At 37.2% G+C, this 27544-nt stretch overlaps 3 protein-coding genes and 1 long non-coding RNA gene across 8 annotated transcripts; 1 reads left to right on the forward strand and 3 right to left on the reverse strand.

Annotated features, from left to right (window-relative positions):
• The first annotated feature begins 10426 nt into the window (after positions 1 to 10426).
• Positions 10427 to 11006, forward strand: LOC108198748 (uncharacterized). The gene is made up of 2 exons (XR_001802163.2): positions 10427 to 10642; positions 10757 to 11006. It is a non-coding gene; the product is annotated as an uncharacterized LOC108198748 (long non-coding RNA).
• Positions 11007 to 11825: 819 nt separating this feature from the next.
• LOC108198713 (7-deoxyloganetic acid glucosyltransferase-like) lies at positions 11826 to 13757 on the reverse strand. The gene is made up of 2 exons (XM_017366490.2): positions 13148 to 13757; positions 11826 to 12964 (listed from the first exon to the last, which is right to left on the reverse strand). The coding sequence occupies exons 1-2, from the start codon at positions 13644 to 13646 to the stop codon at positions 12003 to 12005; spliced, it is 1461 nt and encodes a 486-aa protein (XP_017221979.1). The 5' UTR covers positions 13647 to 13757; the 3' UTR covers positions 11826 to 12002.
• A 4686-nt stretch (positions 13758 to 18443) lies between these two features.
• LOC108199837 (7-deoxyloganetic acid glucosyltransferase) lies at positions 18444 to 22785 on the reverse strand. 5 transcript variants are annotated; one of them, XM_064083315.1, is made up of 3 exons: positions 20997 to 21136; positions 19664 to 20234; positions 18444 to 19557 (listed from the first exon to the last, which is right to left on the reverse strand). In XM_064083315.1, the coding sequence occupies exons 2-3, from the start codon at positions 20160 to 20162 to the stop codon at positions 18611 to 18613; spliced, it is 1446 nt and encodes a 481-aa protein (XP_063939385.1). In that variant the 5' UTR covers positions 20163 to 20234; positions 20997 to 21136; the 3' UTR covers positions 18444 to 18610. The 5 variants fall into 5 exon arrangements, with proteins under 5 accessions (XP_063939385.1, XP_063939384.1, XP_063939386.1 ...); XM_064083314.1 differs by having other exon boundaries at positions 19664 to 20260; positions 20997 to 21134; XM_064083316.1 differs by lacking the exon at positions 18444 to 19557 and adding an exon at positions 22147 to 22785 and having other exon boundaries at positions 20099 to 20234; positions 20997 to 21964.
• A 1483-nt stretch (positions 22786 to 24268) lies between these two features.
• LOC108198859 (7-deoxyloganetic acid glucosyltransferase-like) lies at positions 24269 to 27544 on the reverse strand. The gene is made up of 2 exons (XM_017366634.2): positions 26980 to 27544; positions 24269 to 25530 (listed from the first exon to the last, which is right to left on the reverse strand). Exons 1-2 carry the CDS (start codon positions 27488 to 27490, stop codon positions 24590 to 24592), a joined length of 1452 nt encoding a protein of 483 aa, XP_017222123.1. The 5' UTR covers positions 27491 to 27544; the 3' UTR covers positions 24269 to 24589.

Below are 27544 nucleotides of genomic sequence, written 5' to 3' on the forward strand. Positions count from 1 at the left end.
ACCACTTCCTTGAGGTGTAGGGACGCATCCTTACTCCCTAGCGAAGGTTCTCACTAAGAGATAAGACCATTGAGGAGCCAAATTACACGATCGTCTCAGTCCCCCAATGAGGGCTAACTCACCAGAATACAGGACCCAGACATATGATCGGCCTTCATGTCACCCTTGAGGGCCTTCTACAACCATGATCACCCCAAGCCCCCGCACGAGGACAACCCGGCAGATAGCAGGATTGGGGATTATAGATCACGCCCGGTCGTAACCCGGGAACTACCAGATGAGCCTGATAACTTCCAGATGAGCCTGGCACTAGTCTTCATATCCCTCGGAAGGGTTGTTATATCCCCCGGAGGGGTAGGTCTTCGTATCCCTCGGAAGGGTCGTCATCGAGACTCACTCATCCTCACACATAATAAGTTTACCTGTGGGCGCGACCATGGAGGGCGTGCCCTAAGTCCTCGCATTCTCGTTTCTCCACGCGCCTTCAGTCAACCCCGCACTTTAGGGCCGCGCCCTCGGAATTACTCCGGGAAGGGCGCGCCCTTGTCTTTTCCTTCCTGCTAAATTCAGTCATAACAAGTACTCCCCAAATTTTCTTGATATTGAAGATATCAAGGGAATTTTTATACCGTGCCACACACATTATTCTGAGGGCGCGTCCACGCATAGAGGCGCGACTTAAGCCGCGTATTATTCCTTGATATTTCAAGGTGCAGACTGTGCCCCACGCCTTGCAAACATATAATGCCAGTGTCTTTGGACATTTAACAAATTGCTAAGTATGAGGCTGGCGCATTTTTATGATGTGTTCATAAGTAATGAGCAATCTTTATGTAGATAAAAGAAAATAGGGGGCGCGGCCTATCTGTCGTTGACAGTGACGCAGCTTCGCTTATTTCTTCAAAAGGACACATTCAACCATAACATTCGCGCCAATGAACTTCAACAAAAGAAGGGCGCGCCTTCGTGGTGCGAAGGTTTGTGGCTGTTTTTCAGCCTTAGTGTGTCCATGATACCTAGGAACAGTACATATAAGGCGCGACTTACAGAATGGCGCCGCCTTGTTATAACATGACCCTTTTTTTTATCTTTTTCTAAAGAATTGCCTAAGCAGAGGGCGCGGCCAATGGCGCTTCCTTACCTGCAATATTTCTTTTCTTCCAAGGACTGTATAAGCAGAGGGCGCAGCCTACGGCGCAGCCTTACTTGTAATGTGGGCTCTTTTGATCTTTTCCAAGGATTAAGTAGAGGGCGCGGCCTTTGGCACAGCCTTACTTTTTTACGCGTGAATCACTTGCTTAAGAAATTCAAAAGGACCACTCCCCAGTCCATACATCATCCCATATGGGGCATCACGAATCTTATCGTGGTTTAAAAAGCTCCGGTGCATCGCACGGGTCCCAGAGCTCATAGCTCAATGGGGAATCAATAGTATAAAGTGTTATCCAGAGCATATCATGGATATGTAAGATCCAGAGCGTATCATGGATACGCAAGTATAATGTCCAGAGCGTATCATGGATGCGCAGGTATAATATCCAGAGCGTATCATGGATAGGTAAATAATCATAGCATCCAGAGTAGATCGTGGATGACATCCAGAGCGTATCATGGATGGTTAAAATTCATAGTACCCAGAGTTGGTCATGGATAATTAGGTAACCTTTGAAAGACCTTAAGTGTACCATGATCAAAGACCTTTCGGGTATCATGCTACGTTCTTGTAGAACGGAGGGCGCGTCCTAATCAAGACAAATAGCTCCTCTAGAATGGACTTGACCTGCACACAATCATATATATATATATGACTTCCTTAACAACAATAGTGATGGTCAGTGTTACCTCATGACGTGCCCTGTTAGGGGAAGGCGCGTCCTCCGAAAAATATCAACCCCGGAAACATGACTTTGGAACTTAGGACGCGACCTATTAGGAGAAGGTGCGTCTTCCAAGTATCTTTGTCTTTCACATTATACTCGTCCTGGGGGCGCGCCCAATTGGGTGAGCTGGGGCATGCATCGTGGGAAGCCGGTAGGCTCGTCCCGTAGAGAACCTGCATATCACTCTGAATGGCGCGCCTTCAGGCACTTCCGCGGATGTGAGAGGGCGCGTTTGAAGAAGGGACGTGACCTCCACAAGACTATTGAGCCCCTTCCTGCGTATGTTTGTCCTCAAACAGAATCATATTAAGCAATTATAGCATCAAACATACCTGAGGACGCGCCCAGTCAGAAGGAGGCGCGCAATTCGTTCTTTGACAGAATACTGGCTGGATATGGCGCGCCTCTTTCTTCCATGAGTGACGGGCTCATCGTATTGGCTTTCTGTAAGAGCTTATGTAGACACAGGAATACATATCATAAATTTTGTACCTGAGAGCGCGCCCTGTTAGAGGACGGCGCGACTATTCATCAAAGCCAAGAGGTGCATTCCTCGTGGGGGTAATCGAACACCACATTACCTGCAATTTCATAAAGGCATATTTCTAGAGGATGAAATAACGAGGGGGTTAGAGTTTTACCTGGAGACGCGCCCTGTCAGGGGGAGGCGCGCACCCTTTATAACTTTTCGAGCTAGGCTCCATTTGAATAACTCCCCGCTTATAACCTTTCCTCTCACCTCACCACATGTGGTTACACCCTCAAAATGCGCCCCTCACGAACCTTGAAGCATTTTCAGGGGAGGGCGCGCCACTTCTAGAAAATCTATGAAGTTTCTAAGTATGCGTACCCCTTCCTGCAATAGACTTAAACCACGACAAACTTGAAAGTAATAGCATGCGAAGGTGATGTAAATAGTTTACCTGGAGGTGCGCCCTGTTAGAGGGAGGCGCGCCTTAAGAGATGTTTCAAAGGTGCCTGTGCGTGCCTTGTTAGGAGAAGTCACGTCTTATAAATATCTTAGTCCTGCCCTCTTCACATTATCTTTATCCTGCACACATTTAAATGATACCAGACACAATAATAAATATTGAAAATTACCTTATGGTCCGTCTTGTTAGGCTAGACGTTGTTTCCAAAAAACTTTTCCGAGAGGTGCGTTATCAATCATGATGGTAAGCTTGACAATATTTGGATACCTTCCTACCTACAAAACTTTCAATCAATACAAAAGATAAAATACTTGATCATACCTGGGCGCGTTTACGAAATTCTTGGAGTTCTTTCCCTGTCTAAAAATAGCTCACTAAAATACAATATTAGGATAAAGATAAGAAATGCTGGCCATATATCAATTATAATAATCATCATAAATTTGTCAAATATATATAAAGTAATAATATAATAACAATATTAATGCATGATATAAATTTATATGAAATTGCAAAAAATGAGATAAATTAATAGAGAAAATAGAAAACTTATCTTTGTTTTGTTTGAGTGTCTTCTGCTAAATAACCCTTGAGTATGTACATTCAACTTGTAGAGTTCATCAAACTTCACCAGCATGTCCTCGTAGTCATATCTTCTAATCTGACATCTTTTTCCTTCACATTACTGTTTGTTGAACGTGCGAATCATCATGTACCTATACTTGACATAAATATATGCTTTTGGCGAGACTTTCATCTAAAAATGTCTCATATGAAACATTAAATATTTGTTTTGTAAAAAAAATTAAGAAATAAAATATATTATGCATATTATATAAATGCAAGATTTTAGAGTAAGAAAAACTTATCTTATTCCAGGAGTGTCCATCTGCACCTCCTTGCATCGCGCTTTAGTCCTCTTTTCATTTAAATATTTACGACTCCACTTACGACTCCACTCCATGGGAATCAAGATGGTGTCGTCCTGTTTTCTATTTGCCTTTCAAACTAAAAATATATATAAACAATATCATCCTGACTTTCCCGTTCAAAAATCAAGTCAGTCACATGCGTGCTGTAATAAAATAATACTTAAATTCCAAATAGAAGTTAATGAGGAAATTTTGTTTCGAAACGTAATTTTTATATAACATCAATATAAAAATGTAAAGAAAATGCGTTAAATAATTAGTAATTTCGAAATAAATCTGAAAAGAATAAATTATAAATATAAAACTCTTATAAAAGTAATTAATATTTTTAATGTGCGATATGATAGTCTAGGATAATAAAAGTAAGGAAGACTTATCTTTTTTTTAATCCACGGAGAATCAGTAATCAATGTCCAGTAAATTCAATTTTCTGACTTCTTGTTAGCGGCTTGCTGCTTCCATATTGGTTCCATCCCATTTGTCTCTTCCTCTCTACATGTTGCACACCTACGTGTATTATCGATCTTCCAAAAAAATATGTTTCTTGGTCGAACCAGGTTAGTAACATAGATATAATAAACTCTTAAGCTGAAACAATTCAATCACGAATAAAAAATAAATCTTGGACACGTATAATGATAAATATAAATTTCTATGCGCCCCAAAAAATACCGATAAAACTGATTCGTGAGTCTAATTATATGTACCTGCACTGAACACGTTGTTAATCATCCACGATGCATTTGAAAGAATTTACTAATCACATACAAGTAATAACATCTTAAGGTAAATAAAGAAAAATTAATGTATAATGAATAGCATACTCAAAACTTAATGCACGACGACTTCAGAATCATAATAAAATTTAAAATTTAAAATAGGGAATACTTATCTGTTCGGTCGCTGGCTTCCACCGGAACAAGTTTTGCACTGGTTTCTTTTCACACGCCTCGGTGGTTCTTTATTCTTTTCTTTCTTTAACAATCGTGAACATCTGATTTGTCCCTGAATTATTAATACATATACTTCTGGAATAGAATATTAGTTCACGTGGTGTGTTATTTGAGGATGTATATACACGACTAACTACCCTCCATGTAAACGATGCAACTCCCCGTCTGAGCAACTGTTTTCGTTTCGTTTGTCCTCCCCAAACGAATAATACCCCTCCTTCTAGCGCCAATTTGTTGATAGAGGAATTTGGTAATCAACAAAGATGAGGTTCATGGCCAGAATCAAGATCTGTGACGGTGGTGTAAGCTACCGGAGTGCGGTGGTTGTGTGTTTTAGGGGGTGGCTGAGATTAGGGTTTTGAGTTGGTCTCACGTGCTCGCAACTCATGATCCCCTAATGTGCCTACGTACCCCTATATTTATAGGGGATCAAGCCATACGTAGTTCTATTGAACCAAGACTCCTAGTTTGATCAGGACTAGGCTTCTTGGGGATAAGACCAACCTTGGGCCGGTGACTTATCACTTAGAGTTCTACTCCAGTTAAAAGTAAGCCTTGAGGCAACTACCTTAGACTCCTAGTCCAAGTACATCACGGATACGGCATCATCTCCACTACGAGAGATGACACTAACCGCTACTTTTCGTAGCATGGAGGAGACATCGGATAGAGCCGTGACCACTTCCTTGAGGTGTAGGGACGCATCCTTACCCCCTAGCGAAGGTTCTCACTAAGAGGTAAGACCATTGAGGAGCCAAATTACACGATCGTCTCAGTCCCCCAATGAGGGCTAACTCACCAGAATACAGGACCCAGACATATGATCGGCCTTCATGTCACCCCTGAGGGCCTTCTACAACCATGATCACCCCAAGCCCCCGCACGAGGACAACCCGGCAGATAGCAGGATTGGGGATTATAGATCACGCCCGGCCGTAACCCGGGAACTACCAGATGAGCCTGATAACTTCCAGATGAGCCTGGCACTAGTCTTTATATCCCTCGGAAGGGTTGTTATATCCCCCGGAGGGTTAGGTCTTCGTATCCCTCGGAAGGGTCGTCATCGAGACTCACTCATCCTCACACATAATAAGTTTACCTGTGGGCGCGACCATGGAGGGCGTGCCCTAAGTCCTCGCATTCTCGTTTCTCCACGCGCCTTCAGTCAACCCCGCACTTTAGGGCCGCGCCCTCGGAATTACTCCGGGAAGGGCGCGCCCTTGTCTTTTCCTTCCTGCTAAATTCAGTCATAACAGTGTCTTTGCGAACTAAAACCAGCTCGAAAATACACAGCCTTGCAGTCAAAAACGACGTCGCTTTTCTTGCTTTTGTCGAGCTCAAACGAGCTCGTTTTTTATCAAGGACCCAGCTCGCTTTTACAGGCGAGATGGAGGGTATTTGGAAGCTTAAACCGACCTCAAATGAGGTCGGCACAATCCTGAAATTTCAGCTCGAAAAAACTGAAAAATCAGCCCAGAAAATTGGCCGAGCTCAGCGGCATTTCAATGCAAAAACCGACCTCAAACCAGCTTGGTAGAGGCTGGTTTTCTAGCTCGTTTTCAGCTCCGAGCAGGAGGGTTTTTTTGGCCTTAAACCGACTTCGTTTCACCTCGCTTCGGAAAGAATTTCAGCTCGTTTCTAGCTCCGAGCAGGAGGATATTTTCATGCATAAACCGACCTCAAATGAGGTCGGTATAAGTCTGAAATTCCAGCTCACCAAGAGCTCCGAGTTGACCGCTTTTCTTGAAGCTAAACTCTGTTTTGTTCGACCTGGTGTCCACTCGCCGGGGTTTAAAAAATAAAATAAAATAGAAAGCTGAGCTTTTTACTCAAAGAACATGGCGAGCTGGAGGTGTGTTCACCTTTGTTCGAGGAGAATTGACGTCGACGAGAGACTTAAATTTTCTTTACACATGACTTGACTCATGACTCTGTTAATAAAGCAAGCTATGGGTTTAATGTTCTCTTCTGGAGTGTACTGCAAAACTTGGCACCACATATCAAGCAGATGCATCAAAACAAAGTCCGGCACATACCAACGAAAGAACTTGCAAAACTAATGTGCTCAACTATTATAAATAAGGGTGACAAGAGAAACTAAATAAAAGTTAGGTGGGTAACCCCACCCAATCTGTCACAAAGCATTTCTATCTGCTTTGTTTATTGATTTTCTTCTCGAGGCACCCAAGAATTCTGCTCGCCAAAACAGTCGAGCTCGAGGGTGTTTTGAGAGTTAATCCGAGCTCAAACGAGCTCGTGAATCCAGCTCGGTTGTACAGACGACCTGGAGGGTACTTGTGTAGACCTCAAATGAGGTCGGTAAAAGCTGGCAGCAAAAGATTCTCAAAAGCAGGCTTAATTGTTAAATAGAGATCAGTAGATTTATAACTATAAAATGTAGAATAGTCTTGATTAAATGAAATTAATTTTCAAAGTTGCTTTGAAAATTATGTTAAGGCCCGAAAAATTCTAGAATCGGAATTATATGTTCCGATAGAATAGAAATAAGCCCTGAGAAAATTATAAAAATGCTTGGGGGCATTATAAATTCAACAAAAATATTTGTTGTAAAAAATAAACAGGCTTGATAAGTCAGAAAAATAACTCGATAAGTTACGTAAAAAAGGCTCAATAAGCCCTTTAAAAGACTTGACAAGTCGTATAAAACCTTTCAAAACTTTCGAACAATTCTATGAAATTTATCGAAAGTTGGGGGGCAAATGATACGGGTCAGAAATAATATTTAATTATTATTAGATATTAAAGGCTCAAAAATACGAAAGCCCATTTAATTAGGGCCTGAGACATTTAAATAATAATTAATTATGAAGTTAATTAATAAGGCCCACAAGCAGGTCCACGGTTGAGCTACTTGGACTGTCAAAACCCAAGAATTGAGCCTCCAGCTCACTCGAGGCTGGAATCCAGTAACCAGCCCTGTTAAGGCCCGAATGCACAAATCCTACTCCAAGTAGGCAACTGAATGGAAGGCTCTAGAACCTCAGTGTCTTGCGAGTATTCTAACTCTTCGATGATAAACGTCTAGAGACCTAGATAAACATCGAGTCTACAAGATAAGTGTCTTATCATTTCTCAAGATAAGAAGCATACTTCTATGACGTTTCTGAGACATGGAATCACACTTCCATACAGTCTCTAACACCGAGACCTCTATATAAAGGGCTCTACCCCTCCAACCTAGAACTACGTTCAGACTTGATTCTTCACATAGCTGGAGATACGTAGGCATCTCGAATCCCGAGAACAGTCTAAAAAGCACGACGCTTCATCTTCGTTTTACGATCCATAACAGTGATGAAAAGTAAGAAAAGTGGATGAAGTGGTGGGACCCATTAATATTTAATGTGTAAAATGAGTGTAGTGTGAGTAAAGTGGTGGGACCCATTAATATTTAATGTGTAAAGTGGGTGTAGCGGAAGAAAGTAGTGAGTGTAGTTGAGTTTTTATATTATAAATTCTTACTATTTTTCGTATGTATACAATTGATGAGACGTCCCAAAAAGGAAACGGTATATAATCCAATAGGACGGAGGGAGTATATATTAAATAACGGGTTGTCTATCCTGTGCCCTCAGAGCACATGTTAAACTATACTCCCTCTATCCCATTTAATTCTATACGTTTCTTTTTAACTGTTCGACGCGCATTTCAATGCTCTTATAAAATATAGTTCCGTAACTTATTTTTGAGATTTTCTTTTTCTGTATAAAAATATAACATCTAAACTTTAATTCAGAAAAGAAAAATTTTAAAAATAAATTGCACAACTACACTTTGCAGGAGCATTAAAGTCCGTACCGCGTCCCCGTCCCCCAATGTATACAACTCAGGGGGACGAAGGGAGTAATAAATACCCTCTTTTTCAACACTACTCTCTCTCTCCTTCTTTTCCAATATTTCATAATTAATGTTTTCATTGTTCTGTTTTCTTCTTCAACCACGTACTACTATTTTTACCTATTATATTCAAAAAAATATCATTTATAAATTATATACAAATTAAAATTTTATTAAATACTAACTATATATTTACTTTTGATTTATCTTTCAAAAATTTTATATTTATATTAAAATGTAATTTATTATTATAAAAAATGTCAACATCAAACAAATTTTTTATCAAATTTTATGTGATAATTTTTAATTAATTTCGCCCCATAATAATAACGAAGCCCCCTCTGCATATACACTAATTTTCTAATTAAGACCACCTTCTAACCAATTTTTTTATTATTATCAAATTGAATGATTTTAATTAAAAAATTATTGTGAAAAATTATTGTAAATTTTTTTAATTTACAATAATTACATTTTGTTATAAGTATAAAATTTTTGAAAGATAAATCAAAAGTAAATATATAGTTAGTATTTAATAAAATTTTAATTTGTATATAATTTATAAATGATATTTTTTTTGAATATAATAGGTAAAAATAGTAAAGTATGTGGTCGAAGAAGAAAAGAGAACAATGAAAACATTAATTATGAAATATTGGAAAAGAAGGATAGAGAGAATAGTGCTGAAAAAGAGGGTATTTATTATAGCTTAACCGGATAGACAACTCGAAATAATAAATGTTATCGAACACTTCTTATGTTTCATAATAAGAGTGGTTTTGACTTTTTTTTAATGTAATTTGCGTTGTAAAAAAATATATTTCTATATACTATTTTTTATTTTTTTCCTCAATAAAAATTTAATATCTATATTTTTATTCAGAAAAAGAAAATTTGAAAAATAATATGTAGAAACATGTCTTTTTTACAGCTATATTACGTGTAAAAGTCTAAACGACTCTTATTTTGGGACAGAGGGAATAAAAATAATCAAGGCTCAAAATAAGATAATAACTTTAATTAAATATTATGATAGAATCAGGAATGAAAAATAATCGAGACTCAAAGTACGAATAATAAATTTTACTGAATATTCATGATCAGCTTGAATTTGTATAGAAAACTTTATTAATTTAAAAAAAAACATTTAAGAAAAGTTAATATATTTTTTTATAATTTAATTAGAACTTCCCGTATAAATTAGCTTCTCTTCATTAACAGAAACATAAAGATTCTACTGCCAAGATCAGGATGTGTAGCAGTCTAGGACTTTTAGCATTCGGAATTTTGAGAAAGCCCACACATTGTGTTCTAATCATTCTAAATGTAGCCATGTATTAAACAGGCTACAAGCATTCTGCCCGGCCCAATAACAAATCACACAATAAAATCACGCACATTGTATTGCAAAATATCCATTCGGCCGAACATTGTATTCTTGGTAAGCGATATTAATAAAAATATTTTCCTTTCAAATAAAATAATAATTAACGATGACCCTAAAAATAATATCTATCTATAACGATGATATATTTGTAAAGTGACAAGTATAAACCAATTAATATTATTAAAATAGCAAATATAGGCCAGCTTAATACCAGATAATACCTACGATTCGAAATCAACAAAATCGAAAATAAATACATATATTCATATTCAGCATAATATTATAAAATTTTATTCATAAAATAGAAAAATTAGTAATAATCAAAAGCCGCTCCACGCGGAAAGAAACTAATTCCAACAATTTATTTATCGATAAAAAACCATAAAACAGCGTTATTTTTTTTTTTTTGACTTAACAAAAAAAAAAGCAACAAAAGCAGCCCATTGGTCCAGCTATCGTGTAAAGCACTGAGCACTAGATTATAAGTGACGTGCAAGTAATCTGATGGCTGCACACTTATTATTTAAACCTTTTCTACTATACCAATATAACAATATTACTAAACCAGTAGCCTCCACCAAAAATTACTCTTCCAGTAAAACCCTACAAGAGCAGCCAGGAAGATCTCATAAGCTCAAAAAAAATTCAGAGATGGCAGACTGGTCAGAACTCCCTGAGGAACTTATTTATCTGATTGCCGGTTATATCCGTTACCCTCGTGATTATGTTGCATTTAGATTAGTTTGCAAGTCCTGGTCTGTAGTCCCTGGGGTCATAAGAATTCCAATGGGATCCTTGTTTATCTATTTTACAGGCACCACCAGATGAATTTGATAGAAGGCATCGGAGATCGAGATCGCATGCAGGGATGTTGGAGGAGTGATGGACTCAGGGAAAGCAGAGGAATAGATGAAACAGTGGAGGTTATTGTAGATTTTCGAGTTAGTTGTCTGTAAAATATTTGTTATGTTGAATGTTGAATGTTGAGTTTTTATTTAGTGGTAATGAACTAATGACTAATGAAGAATTGTGCTTTGTTTGTAAATTACTATTAGTTTTTTTTATGGTGCAGCCATTAAATTGCTTGTTTAGGTTAGATCATGGAATTCAGGAAGGTTTCTCATAGGATTTATGTTGAATGCCTAATTTTTTTTTTAATTGTATGTTAGATTAACTATTCGAATTTATGATCTGAAATCTAGAGACATCAGGGACACCGTCGAGCATATCTATGTGGAGTTAAAGAAGTTTGATATATTTTGCATCAGTTTGGTAACAAATGCTTCAAGTTTAGATATGGACTGATGACCTGTGTTATTTGGAACATTGATTGACCTGTTGTAGTTATCAATATGAAGATAAGATGAAAGATGAATATTAAAAACTTTAGCAATAGGCTGATGAAGTGAAAACATGATAAACATGAAATCCTTATCCCCATCAAAGAAGAAACCAAAAATTGATGTACGTAGTTACAAATAGCGTTGGGCGTTAAAATTGAGGTACATAATTACAAATAGCCTAAGGCGTTAAAATTGAGGTGCATAATTACAAATAGCTTTAGGCGTAAAAAATGAGGTACACAATTACAAATAACGTTAGGCGTTAGGTAGCAGTTAGGTAACGTCGTTAGCGTTAGGTCGCCGTTAAGTAACATCGTTAGCATTAGGTCGCCGTTAGACAAGGCGGTCAGACGTTAGGTAACGCCGTTAGATTTTATCTTGGCGGATGAAAGAAAGATTATACACAATATATTCAGAAATCAATCATAGAGAAATTGACAAGTATATTTATTGGAACTTGTAAAAGCATCTAGATAAAAAGATGCTAATGAATACTTGTCCTTAACTTCTAATTTAGAAGTAGCGAAACTAATACCTTAAATAATAAATCATATTTATTTATTGGCCGGGGATGTTGTCCCCATTTTGCTGGTGCCAAGGCTTCTGAAGCAGCATGACTACATATGGGAAGGAAGCAACATAAAAAAGAAGGTTTCTAATGCCAAGTTTCGTAATTATATGATTAAGAAGATAATATAAATGCTTGAGTACTTAATTTTATGAAATCGGAGTTTTGGCCTGCTGTGACTGAACACACATCGACTGAATGTCTTCAATCAACCTGTTCAGATTAGAGCGCGATGATCCTCCCTCATTGACAGCTTTGCTAGCTAATGTAGCCATCTCCTTGGCTGATTTTGCAAACTCTTCCTTCCTATCCCCCATGAGATCTTTGACAGATTTCTCGATAGTACATCTATCGCAAGTGTCTTTTATGTCCAACCCAATCTTCCAAACCTCTCCAACAAATCTGCTATTGATCTGTTGATCTGCAAAATATGGCCAACAAATCATTGGCACCCCTTCACATATATTTTCCAAAGTTGAGTTCCATCCACTATGAGTCAGAAATCCACCTATTGCAGGGTGAGCTAGAACCTCTTCTTGGGGAGCCCAATTTACCATATGACCTCTTGCCTTTGTTCCCTCCTCCAGCTCTGCAGGAATCTCTTGGCTACCCTCTGCACCAGTGATGGAGTCAGGTCGGATCACCCACAAGAATCTGTGACCACTATTGACCAGACCATGCCAAAATTCCATGAGCTGCTCTTTTGTAACCATCGCAAGACTTCCAAAACTGACATATATCACCGACTTCATTGGCTGGTCCTCTAGCCACTTGATGCAGCTCCTGTCTTCTTCCCATAAACTGTTTGATTGGGACAATGTGGTGGACTCTGTTTCCAGCTCGGTGTGGACCTTGAGGTGAGCATGAAGTGGTCCAATTGTGTAGATGTTTGGAATCCGAGTGTGAATCTGAGAAAGAATGGGTCCTTCAAGATCCTCAAACGTGTTCAGTATCAATGCCTGAGCTCGAACAGTTTGCTGAGTTTCGGTAAACATCATCTGGAAACTCCTATCATTTCTATCAGCAACTCGAAACATTTTTGGCAGATCACGCTGCCTGAGAAAACTTTCCATGCCTGGTACACTCTTGATCGGGAGGTCCATATCATCTCCTATGGTTAACGAAGTTAGACAATACTAACTTAGTAACTTATATAATGCCAACAAACTTAAATATATTGAAGAATATCATAAATTTATACTAATTCTCTTCATTCTTCACAAAATTTTCTAAATTTTGTGACAACAAGTTATAAAGTAGCTAATTCACTAGAGAGGGGAGGATAATTACCAACCTTTAAAAGGACAATCCCCTGCCTCAATGAGTTTGTTCATGCAAAAGTAAGACCAAAATGAACAAGCACTAATTGTACGAAAATACATAACAGGAACACCAATCTCTTCCCCAACATCAAGCGTAAATCTCATGACACCATCCGCAATAATACAAGTCACCGGCTTCTTTAAGCCTTCACTAATCACCAAATCTCTAAGAAATCCTTTTGCAGTTTTCATGGATTCGTACAAGTTGTGTATAAAATCCTTGGACTCTGCATTTCCACCCGAGACGCTTTCAGGCAATGTCTGGAACCGAAAACCTGGATACTTAGTGTAGCTGGAGACAACGTTTGTGTTGGCCAGGAGACGTGCATGAGTTTCGACAGTGAGGAGGTAAGTGGCATGGATGTTGGCAATGCAGAGAAGTTCAGTTAGTTTGAACATGGAGTTTATGTGGCCTTGCACAGGCATTGGGAATATGAGCACATGAGGATACATATTTGTTTGTTCAGCCATTGAGTTCTTCACTTATTCTGTATTGTGAAAGATTCTGCAGAGCAGCTTGCTTTGTTTACACAAGGAACCTTCACAAAATAATGCCATTATATAATCTTATTATTTACATTCCCCAGCGTGTAATTTTTACCCCTGTAAAGCTCAGACATCAGTAAAACACCTACCGACTCACCGGTAAGCTTGATGAGTAGAGAGGTTTAAGTCTAAAGTTGTTGGGAGCTGTACCACGTGGGAGGGCTAGGGATGGGCACGGGGGCACTTCGGGGTCGAGTAGTGCTATCCCCGCCCCCGATCCCCGAATTCATGTCCATCCCCGACCCCGCCCCGAACCCCGAACGGGGATTCTTTTCCTCCCCGATCCCCGCCCCGAACGGGGAACGGGGATCCCCGCGGAGATTCGGAGAATTTTAGTTTTTAAAAAAAAAAATAATTTTATAATATATAATATACTTTTTCAATAAAAGACAAACTAGTAACTCATAATATACTAATAAAATAATATTATCTTATATTTTTAGCATTAAATCATATTAAAATTGATTTATAATATAAATAAACGACAATTTTCAAATTATTAAATATATTATATTACAATATCATAATAATCAATCAATAAAAATTAAGATTATTTTTTTATATTTTAATAATATTATAAATGGTATCTATTTTTAACATATAAATATATTATTATTTACATATAAAAAATTATTATTTATATATATATAAAATCGGGGTCGGGGATCGGGGCGGGGAGACACGAAACCCCGACCCCACCCCGATCCCCGAATTTTTTATAAAATTTTCCCCGATCCCCGCCCCGACCCCGAAAAATTTCCCGAATCCCCGACCCGAACGGGGCGGGGATCGGATCGGGGTCGAGCGGGGCGGGGTAAATGCCCATCCCTGGGAGGGCAGACAGGTGCCATAATAACTCAAATAACACTAGGCATTCGAGGAGATGCTCGAAAACAAATCTGTGCTGGCAATGATTTAAAACGGACAATATCATGTACTATGAAGTTATACTAAGAGGCCGGAAAGTATGATCTAGGAGACGTTTGGATAAGTTTAAAAAAATGCTTATTGCTTAAAGTAAAAAAATGGATTAGAACTGAAAAATAAATTCAGATTTATAAGTGATTAAACTCAGGGCGGTTCAAGGCATTTTGGGGCCTTAGGCGAAAATAATAATAAGGCCTTAATTTCTTAGAAAATAAATTTTATATTAATAAAAATATTGATACATCATTTAAACATTACAAAATAAAATTACCAAATAAATACAAGTATATATATAATTAAAATCAAATCAATATTTAATATATGATAGAACATCATGTCTTCATAATATAAAAATATAAAAATATAAAAGTATGTATGGTTTAGTATGAAGATACTTATTATTTTCTGGTAAATAAAATATCTTTCAATAATAGATATTTTAAATTTAATATTAATAATTTACATGATTTTAATCTATTTTTATTACTAAATAATTTATTATTATTTTGAAAATTTAATGTACAATAGTAAACTATTAAAACTAAAAGTTAGAAATTAAATAATTATAGAAAAGAGTTAGAAATCAAAAGTTCAAATAAAAATGAATTGATATATAAATATAAATAACGTTCAATATCTCATTTTATGATAATTGTGGCCTCTTTTTTGACAAGTACAACTTGTATTTAGATTACATTTGTGAGAAAATAATCATTGAGTGACATTTATTAGGTTATAAATATAAATAGAAAAATTGTTATTCAAGCGCAAAAAAATAAATATAACTAACTATATTTATTAATTTGTTATAAAAACACAAGTATAAATTATTATTTATATCACAATCTTTTACCGGATCTATACATTAATTTTTAATTTTTGTACATATAGATACCTATTAGTATTATATTTTCCGGGGCCTCAAAAATTTGAGAGTGATAACGTAAATAGCTAGAGCCGGCTTAATTAAACTGTTTGAAAAAAATTTAGAAATGTTGAAACAAAAAATAGCATTCTCAATTTATTACTTCGGATTTTTTACACAAGCATGTAAAACAAAAAACAACGTCTGACTTCTTAATCCCTGTTACCAAACACTCACCTAATTTGGTAACTGGGCCATCTAACCTGACTAGACCTGACGAAGACAGTCCAGAATAAATGTCAAACAGTTCGTCGTCGTAGCTATCACCACTTAATTGAGTAGTGTACAGAGGATGACTTTAAAAGGTAAATAATAATTTTAATGTTCATGTTGGTATTCCAGCTTAGATCATCTAATATTTTATTTTCTTTTGACAAAAATGATTTAAAATCTTATAAATTAATATCCGTTCTAACAAATTCTCGAATGAACAAGCCTTGATACTTTTAGTCCTCTAATATTCTATTCTTTTACATGTGATGTTTGATGTGATAATATGATGATTTTATTATGTAGGAATTGAGACCTTTTTTTATTGGAAATTTGTGTTCAGTTAGTTGTTACGGTATTATTTATCATATATATTACAAATTTTATGAAGGAAACAAACTTCATGCTTCTTTCATGATTTTGAACATGTATTTGAGAATTATGAATGGCTATTTTTGTAATTTATTTTCCAACTTTATTTAGAAAAGTTTGATTCCTATGTATACAAAAAATTAAAAATTAAATTATATAAATATATAATCGATGCCTATATTGTATGTACAAAGTTAACAAATTCATCTAATTTAAAATGGAAAGACTCCTTTATCACAATATTAAATGGTCATGGAAAAAATAAGATTGAACATAAATAAGTTATAACTCGCTACACGTGGATTAAAAATAATAAATACTCCATCCATCCTAAATTAGATGACCCCGTTAACTTTGGGTACACAATTTAAGGTTCATTGACCGCATATCTACATGACTTATTTTTAAAATTTTATTTTTGTAAATAAAAATTAAAATATGAAATTTTCATTTACAAAAGAAAAAATAAAAAAATAAATTTCGGAAGTCAACGGTCAATTCACCTAAAGTTACATGCCCAAAGTCAACTAGCTCATCTAATTTGGGATGGAGGTAGTATATCTCGAAGCACAAATTAGACTTAATTCAACAAGATTGATTATATTAGAGGACCGGTTTCCAGCCACCAGATCACATCCCTCCATTCTGTGATCCTACGATTAAAAAAAAGGCTGGAAAATTCTTTATAGTACACTCGTGTAATTGGATTTTCTTGTTGGTACAACTACATTTCTGAATTCTACATAGGATACCCTCATAGTAATGTTTCACTCCCACCTATACACTTCTGTTAATAAAACGTTAACAAAACGTTAAGTTTAAATAAACAGGTTAATCACAAGTATAAAACTAAATATTTAATGAATATTTAAATTATATTAAATTATACATTTATGTATCCTTATGCAAGCTTGTTCTTTTAACGAAATGATACTCTTACGGTTTCTTAATTGATTGTTTGAATTTTGTTAATTGATTCCTCAAATCGATGTTTGTATGTGTGTGTTGGGGTTGTCTTTGTGTGTGTTCTGATGGAGTCACAACGGTGATTGGCGGCGATGTAACGTTGTCTGGTCGGGATCGAAGCCACGAGAGAAGAGGGAGTGAGAGTATAGGGTGTGATGGGTCGTGTCGCCGAAACTGGAGATCGGAGGTGACGGCGTTCGTATTAGGTGAAGGAAGTAGGGGTTGGGTTACAGGTGGTATTGGGGGATTCGTGACAGAGGAAATAGCGATGGAAGATGGTACGACGAGTTGAGGGAGAAAGGGCGGCCGACGGCTTAACCACAACACCGTCGTTATGAGATGGCTGATCGAAATCACAGTAATGGTTGTTGCCCACGAGAAGTAGAAAGGAAGCTTAGAGAAAGAAATTGACTGTTTTGAGGCGGTCAGATTTTCTGGTGAAGTGGGTATCAATTTATTGCATTATAAAATTATATAATAATTGGAATTCCGTCAAAATTAACGACCGACTGATGTTTAGCCTAACGAAAGGGTATCGTTGGGAAAGTTTTTATACCATGAGGGTATCATGCGTAGAAGTCAAAAATGTAGTTGTACCAACGGGAAAAGCCAATTACACGAATGTATCATAGAGAATTTCCCAAAAAGGCTCCCCACAACGAAACATTGCAACCCCGCAATGAAACATCCAGGGACTCAGATTTGGTGGCTCTGTATCCAACGGTGGCTGTATAACAGCCCCCTATATATATATATTTACTAAATTTAATATATAATTCAACCAAACTAACCAATTTCCTAAATTAAATTGAAGTTGAAAAGTACCAAGCATGTAAAAGCAAATAAAAAAACAATAGTGAAGATGAAAATCAAGCAAAGCCATCCATCTCAATATCATGTTCATCTCCATTTCCTTCTTCTGTATGGTGGAGTGTGTGATAACTGATGGTACACCATTAATATAGTTATCAAGATGTCAAGTCGAGTCTCTGACAAGTGAGTAAATTCGAGTCAGACTAGTCGTTTTCGTGATAATAATGGTTGTATGTTCATATTTAATTTCTTATTATTTGTTAGAATAAATAGATTTAATTATCTGATATAGGGCCACCAGGAACACTAGACTATTGCGCTGAGCACGACATGTTCTTTGATAGTTAAAGAGTTTGACATCATATAACATCAATTTGCATTCAATTGTTCTGAATTTATATTAATGACTCATGTCATTTGAAACATAGCAGTGCCTGTTGTTAACTTGAAGATAAGATGACAGATGAATATACTAAACTTTCACTATATAGGCTGATGGAAGAAAAAAATGAAGAGAAGAGCCAAAGGAATTGCATATTGCATAAGTAAATATGGGGAGGAAGTAACATAACAAAAGCTTATGAAGGTGCCAAGTTTAATAATTATTGGTTTTAAAAGATAAGAAATGAGAAGGTTCATGTTTATGCTAGAGTACCAGATCTTGGGAAACTTGAGTTCAGGCATGCTGTGACAGATTACACATTGACTTGATGTCTTCTATCAACTTGTTCAGATTAGAGCGCGATGATCCTCCTTCATTGACAGCTTTGCTAGCTAGTTTAGCCATCTCAATGGCTGATTTTGAGAACTCTTCATTCCTGTCCCCCATGAGATCTTTGACAGCTTTCTCAATGATAACTCTATCACAAGAATCTTTTATGTCCAACCCAATCTTCCAGACCTCTCCAACAAATCGACTATTAATCTGTTGATCTGCAAAATATGGCCAACAAATCATCGGCACCCCTTCACTTATACTTTCCAGAGTTGAGTTCCATCCACTATGAGTCAAGAATCCACCTATTGCAGGGTGAGCTAGAACCTCTTCTTGCGGTGCCCAGTTTACTATATGACCTCTTGCCTTTGTTCCCTCCTCCAGCTCTGCAGGAATCTCTTGTCCACCCTCCCTACCAGTAATTGAGTCCGGTCGGATCACCCACAAGAATCTGTGACCACTATTGACCAGACCATGCCAAAATTCCATGAGCTGCTCTTTTGTAACCATTGCAAGACTTCCAAAACTGACATATATCACCGACTTTAGTGGCTGGTCCTCAAGCCAATTGATGCAGCCCCTGTCTTCTTCCCATAAACTGTTTGATTGGGACAATGTGGTGGAGTCTGTTTCCAGCTTGGTGTGGGCCTTGAAGTGAGCATGCAGTGGTCCAATTGTGTAGATGTTTGGGATCCGAGTGCGTATTTGAGACAGAATTGGTCCTTCAAGATCCTCAAATGTGTTCAGTATCAATGCCTGAGCTCGAACAGTTTGCTGAGTTTCGGTATATATCATCTGGAAACCTCTATCATTTGTATCAGCAACTCGAAACATATTTGGCAGATCACGTCGCCTGAGAAAACTTTCCATGCCTGGTACACTCTTGATTGGGTAGTCCATATCATCTCCTATATGATGCAAAAAACTTCAAGAGTATAAATATTTTGAGAATATCATAAAGTCATACTAATTCTCTTTATGCTTCTCATTTTCTTTGGGAGAGTAATTACTAACCTGTAAAAGGACACTCCTTGGCTTCAATGAGTTTGTTCATGCAAAAGTAAGACCAAAATGAGCAAGCACTGACTGTACGAAAATATATAACAGGAATACCAATCTCTTCCCCAAGATCAAGTGTAAAGCTCATGACACCATCAGTAATAATACAACTCACTGGCTTCTTCAAGGCTTGACTGATTAGAAAATCTCTAAGAAATCCTTTTGCAGTTTTCATTGATTGGTACAAGTTGAGTACAATATTCATGGACTGCGCGTTTCCACCTGAGACGCTTTCAGGTAATGTTTGGAAACGAAAACCTGGATACTTGGTATACCTGGAGACAACACTTGTATTGGCCAGGAGACGGGTATGAGTTTCGACAGTGAGGAGGTAAGTGACATTGATGTTTGCAAGGCACAGAATTTCAGTTAGTTTCAACATTGAGTTTATGTGGCCCTGGACAGGGAACGGGAAGATGAGCACGTGAGGTCGGATAACTGTTGGCTCTGCCATTTTGATGTTCTTCACCTATTCTGTATTCTGAAAGTTTCAGGTAACTCCCTTTTATGTTTTTCTCCAGAGCAGCTTGATTAGTTTAGACAATGGCATCACTAATTGCATAAGAAAGTTTATAATCATCACCTTCACGCAATTATCTCTTTATCTGATATGCCACAATCACAAAATGATAGCTACCCAGATTTTGACACATATAACTTATTACATGACCTCAGTGACAAAAATAGCATAGTCCTTCTCATTTTAGAGAGGACTGATGCACAAAGACTGGCCAAAAGAAATGTTCTGGATTATGATATATATTGACTGATCACATGTGTCATTTGAACCATAGATTGGCCTGTTATTAACTTGAAGATAAGATGACAGATGAGTATACCAAACTTTCACTATAAGCTGATCTTGAGGAAAACATGATAAACATGCAAATATTTTACTAGCAAAGAAAGAACAAAAAAAAACATAAAGATACATGTAACGTTAGCAATGACGGCAGATCCTGGTCGATTAAAAAAAAATAATATACAATCAATCATAGAGAAGATGACAAGTATATAATTCCCTGGAACTTCTAAAAGCTACTATCAAAGAGAAGCTAATGAATGTTGGTTCTCTTCTAACTTTTAAAACAATATATTTTACTAGTGCCAAGCAAATTACTGATTGTAAATTATTCTTCTTCTTTGCATATAACCATAAAACATTGGAAAGAGAAGAACCAAAGGGATTACATAAGTAACATAACAAAAGCTTATGAAGGTGCCAAGTTTAACAATTATTGGTTTTAAAAGATAAGAAATGAGAAGGTTCATGTTTATGCTAGAGTACCAGATTTTAGGAAACTTGAGTTCAGGCATGTTGTGACAGATTACACATTGACTTGATGTCTTCTATCAGCTTGTTCAGATTAGAGCGCGATGATCCTCCTTCATTGACAGCTTTGCTGGCTAGTTTAGCCATCTCAATGGCTGATTTTGAAAACTCTTCATTCCTATCCCTCATGAGATCTTTGACAGCTTTCTCAATAATAACTCTATCACAAGTATCTTTTATATCCAACCCAATCTTCCAAACCTCTCCAACAAATCGACTATTGATCTGTTGATCTGCAAAATATGGCCAACAAATCGTTGGCACCCCTTCACATATACTTTCCAAAGTTGAGTTCCATCCACTATGAGTCAAAAATCCACCTATTGCAGGGTGAGCTAGAACCTCTTCTTGTGGCGCCCAGTTTACCATATGACCTCTTGTCTTTGTTCCCTCCTCCAGCTCTGCGGGAATCTCCTGTCCACCCTCAGGACCAGTAATTGAGTCTGGTCTCATTACCCACAAGAATCTGTACCCACTATTGACCAGACCATGCCAAAATTCCATGAGCTGCTCTTTTGTAACCATCGCAAGACTTCCAAAACTGACATATATCACTGACTTTAGGGGCTGGTCCTCTAGCCACTTGATGCAGCCCCTGTCTTCTTCCCATAAACTGTTTGATTGAGACAGAGGGGACGAGGCGGGTTCCAACTTGGTATAGGCCTTGAGGTGAGCATGAAGTGGTCCAATTGTGTAGATGTTTGGAATCTGAGTGCGTAACTGAGACAAAATTGGTCCTTCAAGAGCCTCAAATGTGTTTAGTATCAAGGCCTGAGCTCGAACAGTTTGCTGAGTTTCGGTTAACCACATCTGGAAACCAGTATCATTTATGTCAGCAACACGGAACAGACTTGGCAGATCACGTCGCCTGAGAAAACTTTCCATGCCTGGTACACTCTTGATCGGAAAGTCCATATCATTCCCTATATATGACAAAATATTGACAACACTAACTTATGAAATGCCAATAACACTAAAAGTCACTATACTGCAGCACACATAAGTTGCTACTATGGTTCTCAGTTGGTGATTATCAACTTCTTAATTTTGTGTTTACAAGTTTGAACATAGCTAATTCACTAGGATTGGGAAAATAATTACCAACCTTTAAAAGGACACTCTGCGGCCTCAACAAGCTTGTTCATGCAAAAGTAAGACCAAAATGAACAAGCACTGATTGTACGAAAGTATATAACAGGAACGCCAATCTCTTCCCCAACATCAAGTGTAAATCTCATGACACCATCAGTAATAATACAAGTCACCGGATTCTTTAAGCCTTCACTCACCAGCAAATCTCTAAAAAATCCTTTAGCAGTTTTCAGAGAGTTGTACAAATTAAGTAGAATATCCATGGACTGTGCATTTCCATCTGAGACGCTTTCAGGTAACGTCTGGAAACGAAAGCCTGGATACTTAGTGTACCTCGAGACAACGTTTGTATTGGCCAGGAGACGAGCATGAGTTTGGACAGTGAGGAGGTAAGTGACATGGATGTTTGCAAGGCACAGTAGCTCGGTTAGTTTCAGCATTGAGTTTATGTGGCCCTGCACAGGGAACGGGAAGATGACTACATGTGGCTGGCTACTTGTTAATTTTGCCATTTTTTGTGCTGTTTCACTTGTCTCTGCAAAATTTGAGTTCAATCACTCTGTTTTATCACTAGCAGAGTGTCTAGGCAATGGACCTCCCCTTTTAACTTACTTGTTATCCATGTTTCCTTGTCACTGGTCGAATCACAGATATCAATATCAGATTCTATAGCAGGACGAATCACATTTCCCAACATTAGCCACCTACTCATTGGTGGGCACGGGATTTACTATGCCATACTGTATTAAATCTTTTGAAATAATTCACAACTCATCGAGGCCCCAGAGTGTCCTTTTAGTGGCTGGCAATTATTATATAAATATTAGTTTTTCTGATATTATTATTATTTGAAATTGTAAATTTAGTTCAGGACCTCCAAAATTATTGTTAGGGGCATACAAACTGTTGATAGTATTTAAAACACTGCATATGATGTTTGAATCAAATAATTATGATTATAATTTCATAGGGAACCAACTTTATTTTGTTCCACAGAGTAAAAACAACAAATAATCAAAGGCCTTTGTGATCCATAAATATAATCTCAGGACTCAGCTCATGTTACATGAGATTGAGATTTCGATTTCCCTATCATAAATATTGTTGGTAGGTGTGGTCTGGTCTTTGCACCTGCAGGTTCTGCAGCTGGTATATGGTGTGCTGTGATGCGCGAATATGGGTCCTGGATTGGCCAAGTATCCGATCAAGAGGTATTAGCTGGTTCGTGCTCACAAGTTACTCTTAGTGGTCACTTTCTGGTGCGGGTGATGTGAAAATCAATACTGGTGACACCCTGATCATTATAATCACTACATCAGAAAAAACATACTGAAAAAGAAAATATGTAAAATCTGGAGTTCCCAGATTAAGTTCTTTTATAAGTTCCCAGAATATTTTGGCAATAGGATTATGATATTTTTGGAAGTAATTGAAAAGCCTAACAATGATCCACATCTTAACACATTTGGTACTACCTCTATGATTCCAATGTACATATAATCTCCCGTGCCTATGAATGAGTTCTCATATGCTCCATTGTTGCTCCACACCTGTTGACTGTTATTGTCTTGAATCTTGATGTCATTAACCAAATTTCCCAAGTTTGAACAGGAAGACATCCCTTCACATAAAACTTTCGTGCCAAAAGAGCCATCCGATCAGCTGATTTCGTATGTATTAGTATGTGGAAAACTAATTATAATTATTCTTATCAACAAAATAGAAATATTTCCTACAACCTCTCTAAAAGTAATATATTCATCTGTTGAACATTGGTTTGGAGGTTCTACTATAGTATAGACAATCCTGTTTACAACCCTACCAAACGTGACAAACAAATTATTTTTAATTTCTGTTAACAAATATCTCATGGGTTAATATCTCATAGGGAATATAATGCTAGGATATTCCAAAGGCTTTTGCAGAGTGAACAAATGAAGATGATAGATTGACAGGACCTTTGAAGAGTTCTCCAAAGTAACAGAAGTTGAGATGCTTGGACCTCGTCAAGCTACCAGTACTCAACTACCAGGATAGTTTAAGACATACTTTATTTTTCAGGGGTGGATTTGAAGTTCATAAAGTTGTTTGATTGACAATAATAAAGAAGATGTAAGTCTTCGGGGGAATTGTGAATACCCTTAAAATATGAGAAGTTGCTTACTCACGCCTCCCTTGGTAACTTACAATTACTCCAAGGAGTGACCTCTCACACGGCTACCAAACACAATTTTATACTTCCTGTTAATTGCAACTTTCCTACCATAAACCGAACAAGCACTAAATCCTGATATAAAAGGAAAGAGATTCCAGAACTTTTATAACATTCAACACAGTGTTTTGATGAATTTTAAGCTTAACATTGCACCACATCTAAAGATATCTGAACCTAAGTAAGATATTCCAATCTATATATAATCTCCCACATGAATGAGTTCTCCTTTGCTTCCTTGTGTTTATTGCTGCTCCTTGTGCACCACGCCTGCTGTCGCCTTAATGTCTTTCACCAGACGTTCCAAGTTGGAACAAGAAGACCCGCCTTCACTCAGACTCTTCTTTGCCAACATAGCCATCCGATCAGCTGATTTTGTGAACTCATCTTTCCTCTCGATCATCAGTTCTTTGACCATCCTTTCAACAATAACTCTGTCACAAGTATCCTTCATATCAAGGCCAAGCTTCCAAACCTCACTCACAAACCTACTATTCACTTGCTGATCCATAAAATAAGGCCAGCATATCATAGGCACGCCTTCAATAACACTCTCCAACGTCGAGTTCCATCCACTGTGAGTCAAAAACCCTCCCACTGCATTGTGAGCAAGGACCTCCTCTTGGGGTGCCCACCCTACAATATACCCTCGCTCCTTCGTTCCCTCCAGAACCTCAGCCGGAATCTCCCCATCTCCTGATATAGAATCCGGCCTAATGACCCACAAGAATTTGCATCCACTTTTAACAAGGCCATACCAAAATTCCATTAACTGGTCCCTAGTCACAGTTGCTATACTTCCAAAACTAACATAAATCACAGACTTATAAGCCTGGGAATCCAGCCAACTCATGCAACTCCTGTCTTCTTTTCTCAAACTGTTTGATGAGGCTGTCCTGTAATAAGATGTTCCAGCTAGCTTCTTTTTGAGATGGGCATGAAGTGGTCCAATGGTGTAGATATTTGGACAGGAAGCATGTATGTGATCGAGAACAGGTCCTTCTAGATCATCAAATGCATTGAGTATTAGGCCTTGTGTGCGTGCATTTTCTTGACTCTCATTTTTGAAGAGCTGAATGCTTGGATTGGACAGAGTATTGGACCTGCAGAAGCTAGGAAGATCGCGGCGCCGGAGAAAGTTCTCCATTCCAGGCACACTTTTGATTGGAGTGTCCAGATCATCTCCTGAGAAGACATGTAGAGATCTTGATTAATAAGATGGTAAATATACCCTGCAGCTGCAATACTGTTGCATATGTCTTGAGGACTAATATTTGCTCCCCTCCAAAATACTAAGTACTCTCGTGTCTTTTTTTTTTTTTTTTTTTTTTGAAACCAAGTACTCTCGTGTCTTGAAATATAGAATATTTTTGCACATTCTAAGTTATTTGAATGTATATTATTAAATAACGATTATAACCGCATTGTTAAAAAATTTAGAAATGCGTGTTAAAAAGTTAAGGTGACCTGTATAATTGAATTTCGAAAGGAAAGAATAATAATTCACATATCACCCTGTTTTTAGAAATTGAGATCGAAATTAATCGGTTGACCTATCCATTCACGATTTATCCGATATTCAAATAGGAGTGTAATCCTTAAATTGGTAAAATACATTTTAAAAATTATTCAGAGATCAATCAGAAATAATTTAATAAATCGAGAATTTTTAGATAAGCATATGTCCATTGATATGTTAGAGCATCTCCAACCATCAAAAACCCTTAGCTAAAAGATGAGTTGACATACTTAAAATAAAAAAATTTAGCCAACAGCTCGAAAAACTCAACTCCAACCATGCTCAGCTGTTGTCTATAAATTTAGCCAACCTCCTATAAATACAGGTATGTAAGAAATCTGCAGGAAGATTGCACATCATTTATTACCATATTGAACTGATATATTCTATTTTAACAATCTAAAATATTAATAACATACTATTTTTAAATTATAGCCAACCAATATAGCCAACACCGTTGAAGCAAAATGTGTTACAGGTTCAGTAGGTTCGACAAATTTAGCCATCCATAGAAGGTTGGACAACAGCTGAGCATGGTTGGAGTTGAGTTTTTGAAGCTGTTGGCTAAATTTTTTTATTTTAAGTATGTCAACTCACCTTTTAGCCAAGTGTTTTAGATGGTTGGAGATGCTCTTATAATCTGAAAAAATTCTTATTAGGAATAAAATCTCCGGAATCATAATATTACCATCCTAGAACACGCGATCCTAAAAATATAACGGTACATATTTAGTAAAACAGGTATAATATACAAGATATATCAAAAAATGACTTTATTTCTAATATAGTAATAGTCTGATCCATATGTACCAGAGAATAATGAACCTGAGATTAAAACAAAATATTCGAGAATAGTGAATACACCTAAAAAGTATAACAAAATATACCGGTTTGGTTAACTTTTTAATTTTTCAGTTTTAAGAAATAATGAAAATACCATATACTTGCATCGTTTTCCATTTTTACTATGACTCTACAAGCTTTTAGAAATGATGACTATTCCGAATTTTGTCTCAAAATTTTTTTAAGAACTCAAAAATTTACGAAGAAAGCCTTGTATGGAATATCGAAAAAACCCGAAAATAATGGTAGAACATCAAGGAAAAATGACATACCAGTAAAAGGAAGCTCTCCTGATTGAATCATCTGAGGCATCGAAAAGAAGATAGACAGAGAGCTCGGACTGAGCGTGCGCATAGAAAACATCGAAATGTTAATTTCCTTAGCCACATCAAAAACAAAGCTCATTAGTCCATCCGCAATAACACACGTAACCGGTCCACGTCCCCCTTGCTCCAACTCGCCACAAGTCAAAAGCTCTTTCAGAAGAGCCTTGGAATTATATTTCATGGAATCGAACATTTCCATGTACCTGGCTCCGCTGCGCTCGTGTCCGTCTGGCAAGCCATCGGATATCGAGCGCAGCACGAAGCCAGGGTACCGCGACATGACATTGGTGTGGCGAATGAGGCGGGAATAAATGTGTTCGGTCACCAAAAATGTTATATTAATTTCTGAAATACAGAGGAGTTCCGCGAGTTTTAGCATCGAGTTTACAGCACCTTGCAGGGGTAATGGGAAAATGAGAACATGAGGGGAGGCTGAGGCGATGTTTTGCGATGGCATTTTGGTGATTTTGGGTTGACACTGAAATATTTTTTGTGTTGTCGTGTTGAATTA

This window comes from Daucus carota, chromosome 8 (genome assembly GCF_001625215.2).
Source record: "Daucus carota subsp. sativus chromosome 8, DH1 v3.0, whole genome shotgun sequence".
In the NCBI taxonomy this organism is placed as follows: Eukaryota; Viridiplantae; Streptophyta; class Magnoliopsida; order Apiales; family Apiaceae; genus Daucus; species Daucus carota.

Bases quoted from the DNA above. Each gene is read 5' to 3' on its own strand.
- LOC108198713 (XM_017366490.2), bottom strand. From the start codon at position 13,646: ATGGCTGAACAAACAAATATGTATCCTCATGTGCTCATATTCCCAATG. The intron at 12,965-13,147 runs GTTGGTAATTAT...CGTTAACCATAG, and splicing joins AGGGGATTGTCCTTTTAAAG to GAGATGATATGGACCTCCCG.
- LOC108198859 (XM_017366634.2), bottom strand. From the start codon at position 27,490: ATGCCATCGCAAAACATCGCCTCAGCCTCCCCTCATGTTCTCATTTTC. The intron at 25,531-26,979 runs GTATGTCATTTT...ATGTCTTCTCAG, and splicing joins AGGAGAGCTTCCTTTTACTG to GAGATGATCTGGACACTCCA.
- LOC108199837 (XM_064083315.1), bottom strand. From the start codon at position 20,162: ATGGCAGAGCCAACAGTTATCCGACCTCACGTGCTCATCTTCCCGTTC. The intron at 19,558-19,663 runs GTTAGTAATTAC...TGCATCATATAG, and splicing joins CAAGGAGTGTCCTTTTACAG to GAGATGATATGGACTACCCA.